At 45.7% G+C, this 12,500-nt stretch overlaps 3 protein-coding genes across 4 annotated transcripts in view; 2 read left to right on the top strand and 1 right to left on the bottom strand.

The window, feature by feature from the left end:
• txk (TXK tyrosine kinase) overlaps positions 1 to 1,944 on the top strand; it is a 6,237-nt gene extending 4,293 nt beyond the window's left edge. Inside the window, exons 10-16 of the mRNA XM_061066193.1 lie at positions 45 to 119; positions 413 to 584; positions 668 to 884; positions 985 to 1,049; positions 1,267 to 1,385; positions 1,497 to 1,654; positions 1,873 to 1,944. Coding sequence (XP_060922176.1) covers positions 45 to 119; positions 413 to 584; positions 668 to 884; positions 985 to 1,049; positions 1,267 to 1,385; positions 1,497 to 1,654; positions 1,873 to 1,944 — 878 coding nt within the window. The remainder of the gene's footprint in view (positions 1 to 44; positions 120 to 412; positions 585 to 667; positions 885 to 984; positions 1,050 to 1,266; positions 1,386 to 1,496; positions 1,655 to 1,872) is intronic.
• A 798-nt stretch (positions 1,945 to 2,742) lies between these two features.
• LOC132996227 (cyclin-dependent kinase-like 5) lies at positions 2,743 to 7,624 on the top strand. The gene is made up of 9 exons (XM_061066566.1): positions 2,743 to 2,916; positions 3,768 to 3,962; positions 4,201 to 4,373; positions 4,540 to 4,652; positions 4,747 to 4,886; positions 5,000 to 5,088; positions 5,207 to 6,814; positions 6,998 to 7,099; positions 7,330 to 7,624. The coding sequence occupies exons 1-9, from the start codon at positions 2,749 to 2,751 to the stop codon at positions 7,622 to 7,624; spliced, it is 2,883 nt and encodes a 960-aa protein (XP_060922549.1). The 5' UTR covers positions 2,743 to 2,748.
• A 3,312-nt stretch (positions 7,625 to 10,936) lies between these two features.
• Positions 10,937 to 12,500, bottom strand: part of LOC133028746 (broad substrate specificity ATP-binding cassette transporter ABCG2-like) — a 13,157-nt gene continuing 11,593 nt past the window's right edge. For both annotated transcript variants that reach the window (XM_061095766.1, XM_061095765.1), the window contains exons 16-18: positions 12,336 to 12,425; positions 12,150 to 12,226; positions 10,937 to 12,042 (exon numbers count right to left, since the gene is read on the bottom strand). In XM_061095766.1, coding sequence (XP_060951749.1) covers positions 11,895 to 12,042; positions 12,150 to 12,226; positions 12,336 to 12,425 — 315 coding nt within the window. In that variant the 3' untranslated portion in view covers positions 10,937 to 11,894. The remainder of the gene's footprint in view (positions 12,043 to 12,149; positions 12,227 to 12,335; positions 12,426 to 12,500) is intronic.

Below are 12,500 nucleotides of genomic sequence, written 5' to 3'. Positions count from 1 at the left end.
CAAGTCACGCTTCACCTGATGTGTGTGTGTGTGTGTGTGTGCAGGTCTGGTGACGAGGTTGCGTTATGCTGTGGGGCCGATGGGATGTTGTGTACCTGCCACATCAGGATTCAGCTCAGGTAAAGAAACAAATGCATTTACTTTACATCTCTATATATTTACGTCTCCATGTTTATGTAAAAATGTATAAAATTCTATGTAAATGTAGTTTAAGCAGTTTATTTATTATTTTACTTTATTTCATATTAACTCTGTCGTAGTGATTTAATGTGTTTTTCTGTGTAGTTGTTTGTTGTGTGTCGGCAGGTCGAGTTGTAGTTGTACGTTGTATCATCATGCAAGTTATTGCATTTCCAGCCCCTCACCAGTAGAGGGTGCTGCAGCCCCACCTGACCTGTTTCCCCCCCCTCAGAGAAGTGGGAGATCGACCCCGGGGAGCTGACCTTCATGAAGGAGCTGGGCAGCGGGCAGTTCGGGCTGGTGCGGCTGGGCAAGTGGAGGGCGCAGCACAAGGTGGCCATCAAGGCCATCAGAGCGGGCGCCATGCTGGAGGAGGACTTCATCGAGGAGGCCAAGGTCATGATGTGAGGAAGCAGGAGACGAGGGAGCGAGGGTAGGAACCTTCCTTCTGGAGGAAACAGGAGGTGAACGTGTGTGTGTGTTGCAGGAGACTTTGCCACCTGAAGCTGGTGCAGCTGTACGGAGTTTGCCTGCAGCAGCGCCCCCTGCTGATCGTAGCCGAGTTCATGGAGAACGGCTGCCTGCTGAACTTCCTGCGGCAGAGGGGCGGGGCCCTGAAGGAGGCGTGGCTGCTGTCCATGTGCCAGGATGTGTGTGAGGGGATGGAATACCTGGAGGCGCAGAGCTTCATCCACAGAGACCTGGTTCGTCTCTAATCTAATAACGTTCTGAAGATTTGACATTTAAGACTTTAACAGTAAAACTGAATGTTGTTTCCTTCTGGGCGTGGTCGTTCTCACGCAGGCGGCGAGGAACTGTCTGGTCAACGAGCACAACGTGGTGAAGGTCAGCGACTTCGGAATGACCAGGTGTGTTCCACTCACTCTCACAACATCAGGAACTGACCTGGCAATGGAATGAACTGTAAAACTCAATAATGAACCCATTTGACCTCTCGGTTAAATCAACACAGGGACAGGAAGTAGATGATCAGATATGTAACAACGAGTTATGAGTTCTAGATATTTACTATGTTTACTGTTCTTTAAGATCAGTTCCTCAGTATGTTGTTGTTTTTGTTTGCAGGTACGTTCTGGACAACCAGTACACCAGCTCCAGTGGCTCCAAGTTCCCAGTGAAGTGGTCTCCTCCTGAGGTTCTGCACTACAACAAGTACAGCAGCAAGTCGGACGTCTGGTCCTTCGGTGAGCAAACAGGAAACAGGAAACAGGAAACAGGAAACAGGAACCAGGAAACACACACTTTGTCTTCACAGCAACACAATCAGTGAACTGTAAACGTGTGTGTGTGTGCAGGTGTGTTGATGTGGGAGATCTACTCCGGGGGCTGCACGCCGTTCGAGAACCGCTCCAACTCGGAGGTGGTCAGTGACATCACCAGAGGGATCCGTCTGTACCGCCCCCACCGCGCCCTGCAGCCGCTGTACGCCATCATGTACCGCTGCTGGCACGAGGTGCGTCACAGAGGCCACGCCTCCTCTGCATGGTCTCATCACGCCAAATATCAATTTAAAACATCAAGAAGTTCCACAAAAATGTATTAACCAGAATCATGTCTTCTTCTTCTTCTTCTTCTTCTTCTTCTTCTTCTTCTTCTTCTTCTTCTTCTTCTTCTTCTTCTTCTTCTTCTTCTTCTTCTTCTTCTTCTTCTTCTTCGGTGGGGGGGGTGTAGAAGCCTGTGGGTCGGCCGACCTTCTCTGAGCTGCTGCAGGAAATAAGAAACATGGCAGAAAATCCAGATTAACAAAACACACAAAACAGATTCAATTTTTTAAACTGTTTTGTTGTTGGAAAAAACTATTTTCTTAATAAAGTATTTTCAGATAAAATGTTCGTCTTCATTCTTTCGTGCTTTGTGAAACATGTGACAACACAATTTTACAATAAATGAGTTTTTTGATGATGTAACGTTGGAGGGAAGAGTCTGTCCTCTGTGTGGAGCATGGCCGGGGGGGATGTTACCATGGCAACAGGTCAGGTGACAGCAGGTAACTGCAGAGGCCCACACACACACACACACACACACACACACAAGGAGACACATACACTGAGACAGGGTCAAGTTGACATCTCCGGTGACTATACGCACACAGACACACACACACACAGACACACACACACAGAAACACACACACACACACACACACACAGTGAGGAGTTACTTCAGTGTTTACGTTGGAAGATCATTGCTCCGATTAAAGAGTCAAGAGGAATTCCCATGGAAGGTTAGTGTGTGTGTCTGTGTGTGTGGGTGTTTCTGTGTGTGTGTGTGTGTGTTTGTCTGTGTGTGTGCTTATACAGTCACCGGAGATCCTGTGTCCCAGTGTGTGTCACTTTCTGTGTAACACATGAAAAGTTACAGTGATGAAATATTACTTAACAGTCGTATTCACAAGAAAATAGAAAAAGTTCTAAAAAGAAAGTTAAAGAAACATCTTTGATCTGAGTTTCTCTCGAACAGTTCACTGGAGATGTGTGGAGTAGCTTGTGTTGTGTGTGCAGTGAAGATGTTTTAAAGTTGTGTTTCCTCCCCCCCCCCAGTGACTCCATGGAGCGGTACCAGTCTCTGGGTCCGGTCGGCGAGGGGAGCTACGGCTCGGTGCTGAAGTGTCGTCATCGAGACTCCGGCCGACTCGTCGCCATCAAGAAGTTTGTGGATTCAGACGAAGACGAGACGGTGAAGAAGATCGCTGTGAGGGAGGTCCAGCTGCTCAGGGTACCTGTCAATCATCCACCTGTCAATCAAACACCTGTCAATCAACCACCTGTCAATCATCCACCTGTCACCTGTCAATCATCCACCTGTCAATCATCCACCTGTCAATCATCCACCTGTCAATCAAACACCTGTCAATCATCCACCTGTCAATCATCCACCTGTCACCTGTCAATCATCCACCTGTCAATCATCCACCTGTCAATCATCCACCTGTCAATCAACCACCTGTCAATCATCCACCTGTCAATCATCCACCTGTCAATCAACCACCTGTCACCTGTCAATCAACCACCTGTCAATCAACCACCTGTCACCTGTCAACCAACCACCTGTCACCTGTCAATCATCCACCTGTCAATCAGCCACCTGTCAATCATCCACCTGTCAATCAACCACCTGTCAATCAACCACCTGTCAATCAACCACCTGTCACCTGTCAATCAGCCACCTGTCAATCATCCACCTGTCAATCAACCACCTGTCAATCAACCACCTGTCAATCATCCACCTGTCAATCATCCACCTGTCAATCAACCACCTGTCAATCATCCACCTGTCAATCAACCACCTGTCAATCAACCACCTGTCACCTGTCAATCAACCACCTGTCAATCAACCACCTGTCAATCAACCACCTGTCAACCAACCACCTGTCAATCAACCACCTGTCAACCAACCACCTGTCAACCAACCACCTGTCAATCATCCACCTGACGTCTTTGAGATGAAAGAACTTCTCTTGTTGATTTATAATATTATTCAAATACTGTAAACTCGTTAGTGACCTCGTTCAGCTTTACCTGCACAAACCGTTTGATTTCTAATTTGTCATCTTTCTAACCATGAAGCAACTTCGTCATGGCAACCTGGTGACCCTCCTGGAGGTGTGGCGGCGGCGCCGGCGCTGGTATCTGGTCTTTGAGTTCGTGGAGCGGACTCTCCTCCAGGATCTGGAGCAGAACCGCGGTGGACTGGACCTGAACACCAGCCGACAGTACCTGTTCCAGGTCCTGAGGGCCACGGCCTTCTGCCACCAGCACAATGTGAGGATTCATTACAAATGTATCTCTGCAAATAAAGTGAAGCACTGGTCTTAGTATAAAAAATATAGATCTGCCATGTGACCACGGCCACTAGAGGGTGCATTTCCCCTGAACCAACACAAACTGCACCTGCAGGTCACACGTGAAGAAGATGAGGAATGAAGTTCAATGAGTTTTCAACATGGCGATCAGATGAATAACAACATGATTGAGTATTTCTGGGTTTGGTTCCTCACAGATCATCCACCGGGACATCAAGCCAGAGAACGTCCTCATCTCTCAGGGGGGCGTGGTCAAGCTGTGCGACTTTGGCTTTGCCCGCACCTTAGTGGGCGGAGTCTACACCGACTACGTCGCCACTCGCTGGTACAGAGCTCCTGAACTGCTGGTGGGAGACATCAGATATGGAAAGTAAGTGTTCACATGTAGACCTGAGGATGTGGGATCTGTTAGAGATGTGATCAGGTGTGTGTGTGTGTGTCTGTGTGTGTCTGTGTGTGTCTGTGTGTGTCTGTGTGTGTCTGTGTGTGTGTGTGTGTGTGTCTGTGTGTGTGTGTCTGTGTGTGTCTGTGTGTAGACCAGTAGACGTGTGGGCGGTCGGTTGTCTGTTGTTAGAGATGTTCACAGGTCAGCCTCTGTTTCCCGGAGACTCGGACCTGGACCAGATCTACCACATCATCAGGTGCTTCGGTAAGAACCGAACAACTTCTCAGATGAAATGATTCTAACTCGTCTTGTTTGATTCAACTCAGCTGATCTGTAAGTTCTCATTTCTTTGTTGAAGGAAACCTGACAGCTCACCACCAGGAGCTGTTCTACAGGAATCCTGTTTTCTCAGGAGTCAGATTGCCAGAATGTTATGGTCCAGTCCTGCTGAGTCAGCGCTTCCCTTCAGTCCCCCCCGCTGCCCTAGACCTGGCCCAGGTACTGTTACAGCTGGTCGGCTTATTGATATAAAGCAAGAAAACAAATCAAATGTGTTCATTCATTTAGTCCCCTGCAGATCTGAAGAATCAGAATCAGTCATATCTTTTCAGAGCTGTCTCCAGATGGATCCAGAAAGACGAGCTCCTTGTTCCGAGCTGTTAGAACATCCTCTGTTCACACACGACTCTTTCCACATCAGGTTTCTCTTTCTAATGTTACACTCGTCATCCACAGAAATGTCTGTTAGCGATTACTTGATTTTCCACGAGTCGTGATGAATCATCCGTTTGACCTCCTACGACTTTGTGTTCAAACAGGTTCTTGAAAGAGCTAAATGCTAAGATCCAAAAGGACCAGAGAGAAAACTCGAACCTTCCTAAAATAACCAAAACCCCCCGACGCTCAAAGGAAGAAAGGAACGAGCAAAACCAGAGAAGCAAGAAACAACTGGAAGATGTGAGTGAGAGAGTTTACAAGGAAATAGAGAAGAAAGACAAGAAGGAAGAAGAGAAGACGGAGAAAACTAAAAGAAGAGCAAAGTTTTGTAAAACTACTCGGAACAACTCAGAACCTTTAATGAGCAACAAACAATCCAGGACCTTCACGGGCAAAGTTTTCCAAAATGCAGCAAGAGCTTCGGTAGCCATGAAAAGTAAAACAGGAAAGTCCACTGGTGCAGGGTCGAGGAAGGAATTCACTAAATCAGAGAAAACACTCACTACTGCTTCATCTCAAGGTTCCAAGACGGGAACAGGTCTGAAGGACAATCACTCAGAGGCAGAAGAACCTCACCAGGAGACAGATGCTTCTCCAGAACCAAGAGAAGAATCACAAATCACAAAGAATAAACAAGATGGAGACTCCACTGGCTTCTATTCCAGTTGCACAGACACAGCCGTGTCAAGTGGAAGAAATGTGATGAACATCTGTCGATCTTCTAAATCAAAGTCAAGTCAAGAGTCTATGAAGAAGAGCTGGAACAACCCAAACCGGAGAGTTCCCAAAACGTCCCACAGCTCCACCACAGACCATGTGAGTTTATCTTTGAAAAGCTTCCACCAATCAGCAGCTGAAGCATGTCAGCCGTCAGGCAGCGACCACCCGGAGGCCAGCACCCGACACACATCTACTGTCACCAAGCCGTGGGAGAGTCTTCCTTCTTCAGAACATCAGACCAACCAACTGACCTCAGAGCGAACAACGACTTCTGAATGTTCCAAAGTCTCAAACTCAGGTCCAGAAACGACCAGAACCAACACGTCTTTGTCCATCGACCCGTCAGGGACTCCGGCCTCAGATCTGAAAGAGTCTTCTCCTGCACACAGCACCATGACACCACCCGGAGGACCTTCAAATCCAAGGTTATACAAAACTGACTCCACTTCAACTGCTGAACCCTCCGAGGACCTTGTGGAAGTACTGATTGAAACCAAAACTCAACTGGGGAGTTTTGAAACCAAGGTTCACAAAAACTTAAAAACGAGCCCAGCAAAAAGAGCAGCTGGAGACCACATGCCAATCAACCAAGATCCTGAACCTTCTGGGTTCTGCAGTGTTCATCAACAGAGAACTTCTAGATCCAAGATCTCCTCAGAGTCCAGGACACCTTCAAACCCAATGCTGAGAGAAATGCCGAAAGGTAACACGTCAATTCTGAAAACACTGAAACTCTCTGATAAAGAGAACCGAGAGGATTCTGTGTCCTTCAGAGCATCAACCAGGTCTTCAGGAGATGAAACCTCAAAGATTTCTGGAGTCGAATCTGATGTAAGAACCTTTAGAGTCCCTCACTCCAAATCCAGGATTGGACAATCTCAAGCAGAACTTTGGTCTTTTGGCAACAACACGTCCACTGCAGCCGTGAGGACGAGGAAGAAGAGGGACAACGAGAGGAAGGACTCTGTCTCCACCGTCTCAGAGTCCACGTCCGTCCCTTCTTCATCAGCTCCAGACCACAAAGCTCAGAAGAGAAGTCTCATCCTACATAGCATGGACAGTGCAGATATAGTCCAGTCCTCTCCTCCTCCTCCTCCTGCTCCTCCTCCCTCCTCCACTCCTCTGCTCCTCCCCCTGTCCTCCACTCCTCTGCTCCTCCCCCTGTCCTCCAGTCCTCTTGTCCCCTCGGTTTCTGTCCTCTACACCACCACCCGAGCCGTCAGTGATCCCCTCGGCCCGGGGACATCTCTCCATGATGGAATCCACAGTCTCAGGTACTGAAGTTCTCTCTCACATCAGGAAGTTTGGACGATTCTGCTCAGATCAAGAGAAAGATCTCGTCTCATTTTGAGATATGGATTTGGTTCATTATGAAACAGTTGAGATAATTGAAGGAATTGTAGGTAGTTCTTATTGCCCTGTGTGTAGAACATCTGTTCACATCGGTCTGGTTTTAAAGTCTCATCTTCTTTATAAACCATCTGTGTCTCTTCCAGGTCTGTAGACAGAACGAAGCATCGTGCGGTCGTCTGTCGTCGCCGGGTTCGACCGTCTCTGTCGAGCCACGTTCCAGCGTCTCTCACATCCAAGGTCCTACAGGTCCTACAGGTTCTACAGGTTCTACAGGTTCTTTGTTCATGAGTCTGACAAGTAACTGTTTCCTGACTGAGTTACCGCTGCTTCCTCTCAGGAGTCCGGTCTCACTGGGACCAGCGAGCGCTCCTTCCTATCGGATCATGGTCACGGTGATGGAGTCGTCGTGGTCAGAAAGAAGTCAGACGTCCACTTTCCAGATTTGAGCAACTCGAGAGGACGAGATGGTTCGTACACAAACACCTTGACAGGAAACATGACACTCATGGAGGAAGGAGGAGTCACAGTCGGTTCTTTCATTAATCATCTTCTTCACGACGTCTGAGCCCCTGAATCTCCATGACAACGAGTGTTGTTCACTTACAAGTTTTATTTATTCATTGAGTGACATTTGAAATATTACAATCTGATCTGACCAAAATAGTTTAGCTCAACATCTGATTATTTTTAATTTATCATGATCAATCTATTAACTGTTCAATAAATTACTCCGATGATTTTCCAGGCAAACACAACAACAGCGTTACCATGGAGACAAGGAGAGACATCGTGTCCCATCGACAGGACAGACACCCGACATCACGTCCGTCCTGAAACACGTCCCTCCAGTTTATTAATGAAACACGACAACAGAAACATTGTATAGTTTTTTAATGGAAATTCATATTTTTTTTTGTTGATTAAACATTTTTAAAACAGGTAATTAATGTGTAAATAGTTTTTTTAATGACGACTGGTTGTGTTAATAATATTGTGTTCTTCTTGAGTTAATATTGTATTAATATTAACTCAAGAAGAACTAAAACAAAACTGTATAAACTTTTCCATGAATCTTAGTTTCATTTAGAAACAGAAACATTTCACGACTCGTCGCTGGAGTCTGAAGAAGAAGAAGAGGAAGAAGAGGAAGAGCTGTCCACCCTCCTCTTCATCGGCTGAGACACAGAGCGGTGGAACCCTGGGGGGGCGTGTCCTCTGCTATTGGTCAGGAGGTGGTACAGGAGGCGGGCTGCAGGGCTGGGCTGGCTGCTCCTGATTGGTCCTCCTGGAACTGGGGGTCTCCTGATTGGTCCTCCTGGAACTGGGGGTCTCCTGATTGGTCCTCCTGGAACTGGGGGTCTCCTGATTGGTCCTCCTGGAACTGGGGGTCTCCTGATTGGTGGCGGTTTCTTTGGGGGAAACCGGGCAACAGGCTTCTTAGTTTCAACAACTTTCTGCTGTAAAATCTGTAGAAAGTTTAATTTGTGTAGTAAATGATTTATGAATGAACACAATGTGTAGAACATCTGGACGCTGCTGTTGATCAGTAACAGTTACACACTGTTGTTATAAAACACAATTTAATTAAAGTCATCGCTACACACAATCTCTATGTTTATTCAACATGTTGATCATTGAGGTGAAGGTGTTCTGGTGCTTTCTACCTTCCTGGTGACGGGTGGGGGTGTGGTCGCTGTGGTGGTGGGGGGGGCGGGGGGGCCCCTGCAGGTGTCGTCCACGGCAAAACCATCAAGCTCTGGAATCACGAAAGCAGAGAGAACCGGCAGGAGGCGAGCTGCTGGGCGGAGCTTCAGTCAGTTCAATCAATCAACAAATAACACGAGCAAAATGTTTAATAAAATGATTTTTAAAGCTTGTTGTTTCAGTTTTTAACTCTCACACATTCGTCATTTAACTTTATTTATCTGAAACTAGTGCTGTCAGTTTAACGCGTTATTAACGGCGTTAACGCAAACCCATTTTAACGCCGTCAATTTTTTTAACGCGAGTTAAAGCAGAGCTGCAGCTTCAGTACCTGTGTTCGCCTCCAGTCTGACCTGCTCTCGCTTTTTGTTTTAATATTTCGTCAACTAAAATATATATTTTAAAGCTATTGTAGCGTCCCACAGGACACGGAACTTCTTCGTGGTTTAGTAACTTGTATTTTCCTCTACACGAACATGTGCACTTCTCTCTCTTACTCCGTCACTCGCACACATCAACAACACTTCACCTCCTCATTGACCCCCCCCCGATCCTCAAACAACCCCATCCCATTGGTCCAAACAGTCACATGTCCCACCCCGACCCCTTCACTGACCCTCAGACATCAGAACGCTCCTTCAACAGTGTTTTACTGAACGTCAAAACCAAACATAAACATAAACCCAGTCCGTTACACTATTAGGCTGCAGCTATATGGTTATATTTATTTCAAAGTAGGCCGACACTTGCCTGTGTATTTTGTTTGTTTGTTATTTTGTTGCTTGTCTGTTTGAGTAGCTAGCTGAAAGCAAAGAAGTAGTACGCTTACCTGTTATTGGTAACCTAACTGTTACGGTTCATTGTTTCTGAAATAAGACGCCTGACTGCTATGTTCACAGCAAACTTGAATTCTTTTAATATTAAGCCATGGTTTAACTGCACTATAGGCTGAGTCCTTGTTTACCTGAAATGTGCACTTTATAATTTTATTTTGTACCGCCCTGTTTGGCAATGTTGTTTTTCAATAAAATAAAACATTTGCATAAAGCAAGCCAGTCCACTTTTCCATGTTGATTAGAGCATTAAAACAAAAGTAAAATTATGGAAAAAAAAATAAATGAAGGGACATTTAGAATAGATAAAAATTTGTGATTAATTGCGATTAATCGCGAGTTAACTATGACATAAATGCGATTAATCGCAATTAAATATTTTAATCGTTTGACAGCTCTATCTGAAACTGTTCATGTGAGGAACTGGATCCTGAGAAATCAGAAAATGAAAGATGTGTTTATTGATCATGAAATTGACTTAAAAACGTTAATATAATCCTAAAAACCACAGTTTCTTTTTAAGTTTAATGTTTTTCTCTAACTGAGAACGTTTCTGTCTGAGACGAGTTTCTCTTCTGTCTCCGAGTGAAGCTCTGAACTCACCGTGAGCCGAGAGGAGGAAGAGGAGCAGAGAGGTGGACGAGCTGAGGGACATGACCTCAGAGGAAGAAGACAGGAACCAGTGTGAGGAGGGAGAGACGCTGGAGGGAGGAAGAGGAGGAGGAGGAGGAAGAGGAGGATGAACACGTCTAGACTGAAGTTTACTCACATGTTTGTGGTTCAGTTTCAACACACGTGTGTTAATCCTCTTCACTCTGTCACAACTCATCATGTTTCTCTACTTTTCATTTTCCTCTCAACTTTATTTAAACTGTTTTTCACAACAAACTAAACTCTGAAGGTTTCTCTTGTTTTAATTTGTCTGTTTCTTTCTGTCGTTGTGGATCAGTTGCTGTTTGGTTCAGTTTGGATCGGAGGAGTTCAACCTGCTGCTCTGTGTTGCTCAAGGGCGCGCCCCCCCCAACACACACACACACACACACACACACACACACACACACAGACACACACACACACACACACACGTCACTGAATTACATTCCTGGAGATTTACTCGAGCCTTTGTCTAAACTGATCCTAACCTGTCTAATCTGTGGGTGTTTACAGTGTAGTTTTAATAGTAGTATTCATACTATAAAATTGTAAAATACAGATTCAACACAGATTCAAATATTTTATTATAAAAAAATCATTAATGAAATCATCTTAGTCCCAATAATGACTTAAAATCAATCAATCAATAAAAAGTGCTGCATGTTAATACGGAGTGAATAACAATAAAGAATGAACGGTGCTGTTGTATAAATACATTTCATTATTATTATTAATCTATATACAAGAAACAATCATTTTACAAACAACTGAACAGTTCATGTGAAAATTCTTGTTATTTTCTCGACTGAATCAAAACCGAGACGTGATAATAAGGCTGTGATTATATCGCCATGGTGACGGTGATGATGATGAAGGTCTAGGAGAACTTCTTGATGAAGAGGAGCTTCAGGTACGTGATGGTGAGGAAGGTCTAGGAGAACTCCTTGATGAAGAGGAGCTTCAGGTACGTGATGATGATGAAGGTCTAGGAGAACTTCTTGATGAGGAGGAGCTTCAGGTACGTGATGATGATGAAGGTCTAGGAGAACTTCTTGATGAAGAAGAGCTTCAGGTACGTGATGATGATGAAGGTCTAGGAGAACTTCTTGATGAAGAGGAGCTTCAGGTACGTGATGGTGATGAAGGTCTAGGAGAACTTCTTGATGAAGAGGAGCTTCAGGTACGTGATGGTGAGGAAGGTCTAGGAGAACTTCTTGATGAAGAGGAGCTTCAGGTACGTGATGGTGAGGAAGGTCTAGGAGAACTTCTTGATGAAGAAGAGCTTCAGGTACGTGATGATGAGGAAGGTCTAGGAGAACTTCTTGATGAAGAGGAGCTTCAGGTACGTGATGATGAGGAAGGTCTAGGAGAACTTCTTGATGAAGAGGAGCTTCAGGTACCTGATGATGATGAAGGTCTAGGAGAACTTCTTGATGAAGAAGAGCTTCAGGTACGTGATGATGATGAAGGTCTAGGAGAACTTCTTGATGAAGAGGAGCTTCAGGTACGTGATGATGATGAAGGTCTAGGAGAACTTCTTGATGAAGAAGAGCTTCAGGTACGTGATGGTGAGGAAGGAGATGGTCATGACGCCCAGTGCCAGATGGTTCTGCCACAAACCCCACGTGGAGAAATCCACTCCCTGCTGCTCCAGGAACTGCTCGCCCGTGCACCTGCAGACACACAACGCTGCATCAGACACTGTGTGTGTGTGTGGTTGTGTGTGTGTGTGTGGTTGTGTGTGTGTGTGTGTGTGTGTGTGTGTGTGTGTGTTACGTACGCGAGTCCAGGTGGGATGAGAGACTCGTTGCGTCCGTGACAGAAGTACAGTCCAGTGAACTCGTTCGCCTGCAGAGCCTGGAACAAGTAACTTGTTACTTTACTCACGTCAGTTACATTACATATCTATGCAGAACGTCCTCTTGAGTTTGAAATGTTCTGATGTGACGAAGGAACGTGAACTTACACTCAGACCATATCTGGGAATACTGAGGTACTTTAACCAGGCGAGCCAACTGGAGATGGAGGGAAGGTTCACCAGGAGACCAGCAAAGATCTGAGAGAGAGAGAGAGAGAGAGAGAGAGAGAGAGGGAGAGAGAGAGAGAGAGAGAGAGAGAGAGAGAGAGAGAG

The sequence above is a fragment of the Limanda limanda genome, chromosome 22 (assembly GCF_963576545.1).
Source record: "Limanda limanda chromosome 22, fLimLim1.1, whole genome shotgun sequence".
Lineage (NCBI taxonomy): Eukaryota > Metazoa > Chordata > Actinopteri > Pleuronectiformes > Pleuronectidae > Limanda > Limanda limanda.
Note: the sequence above shows the minus strand (reverse complement) of the source record. Positions and strands in the feature narration are given on the sequence as shown.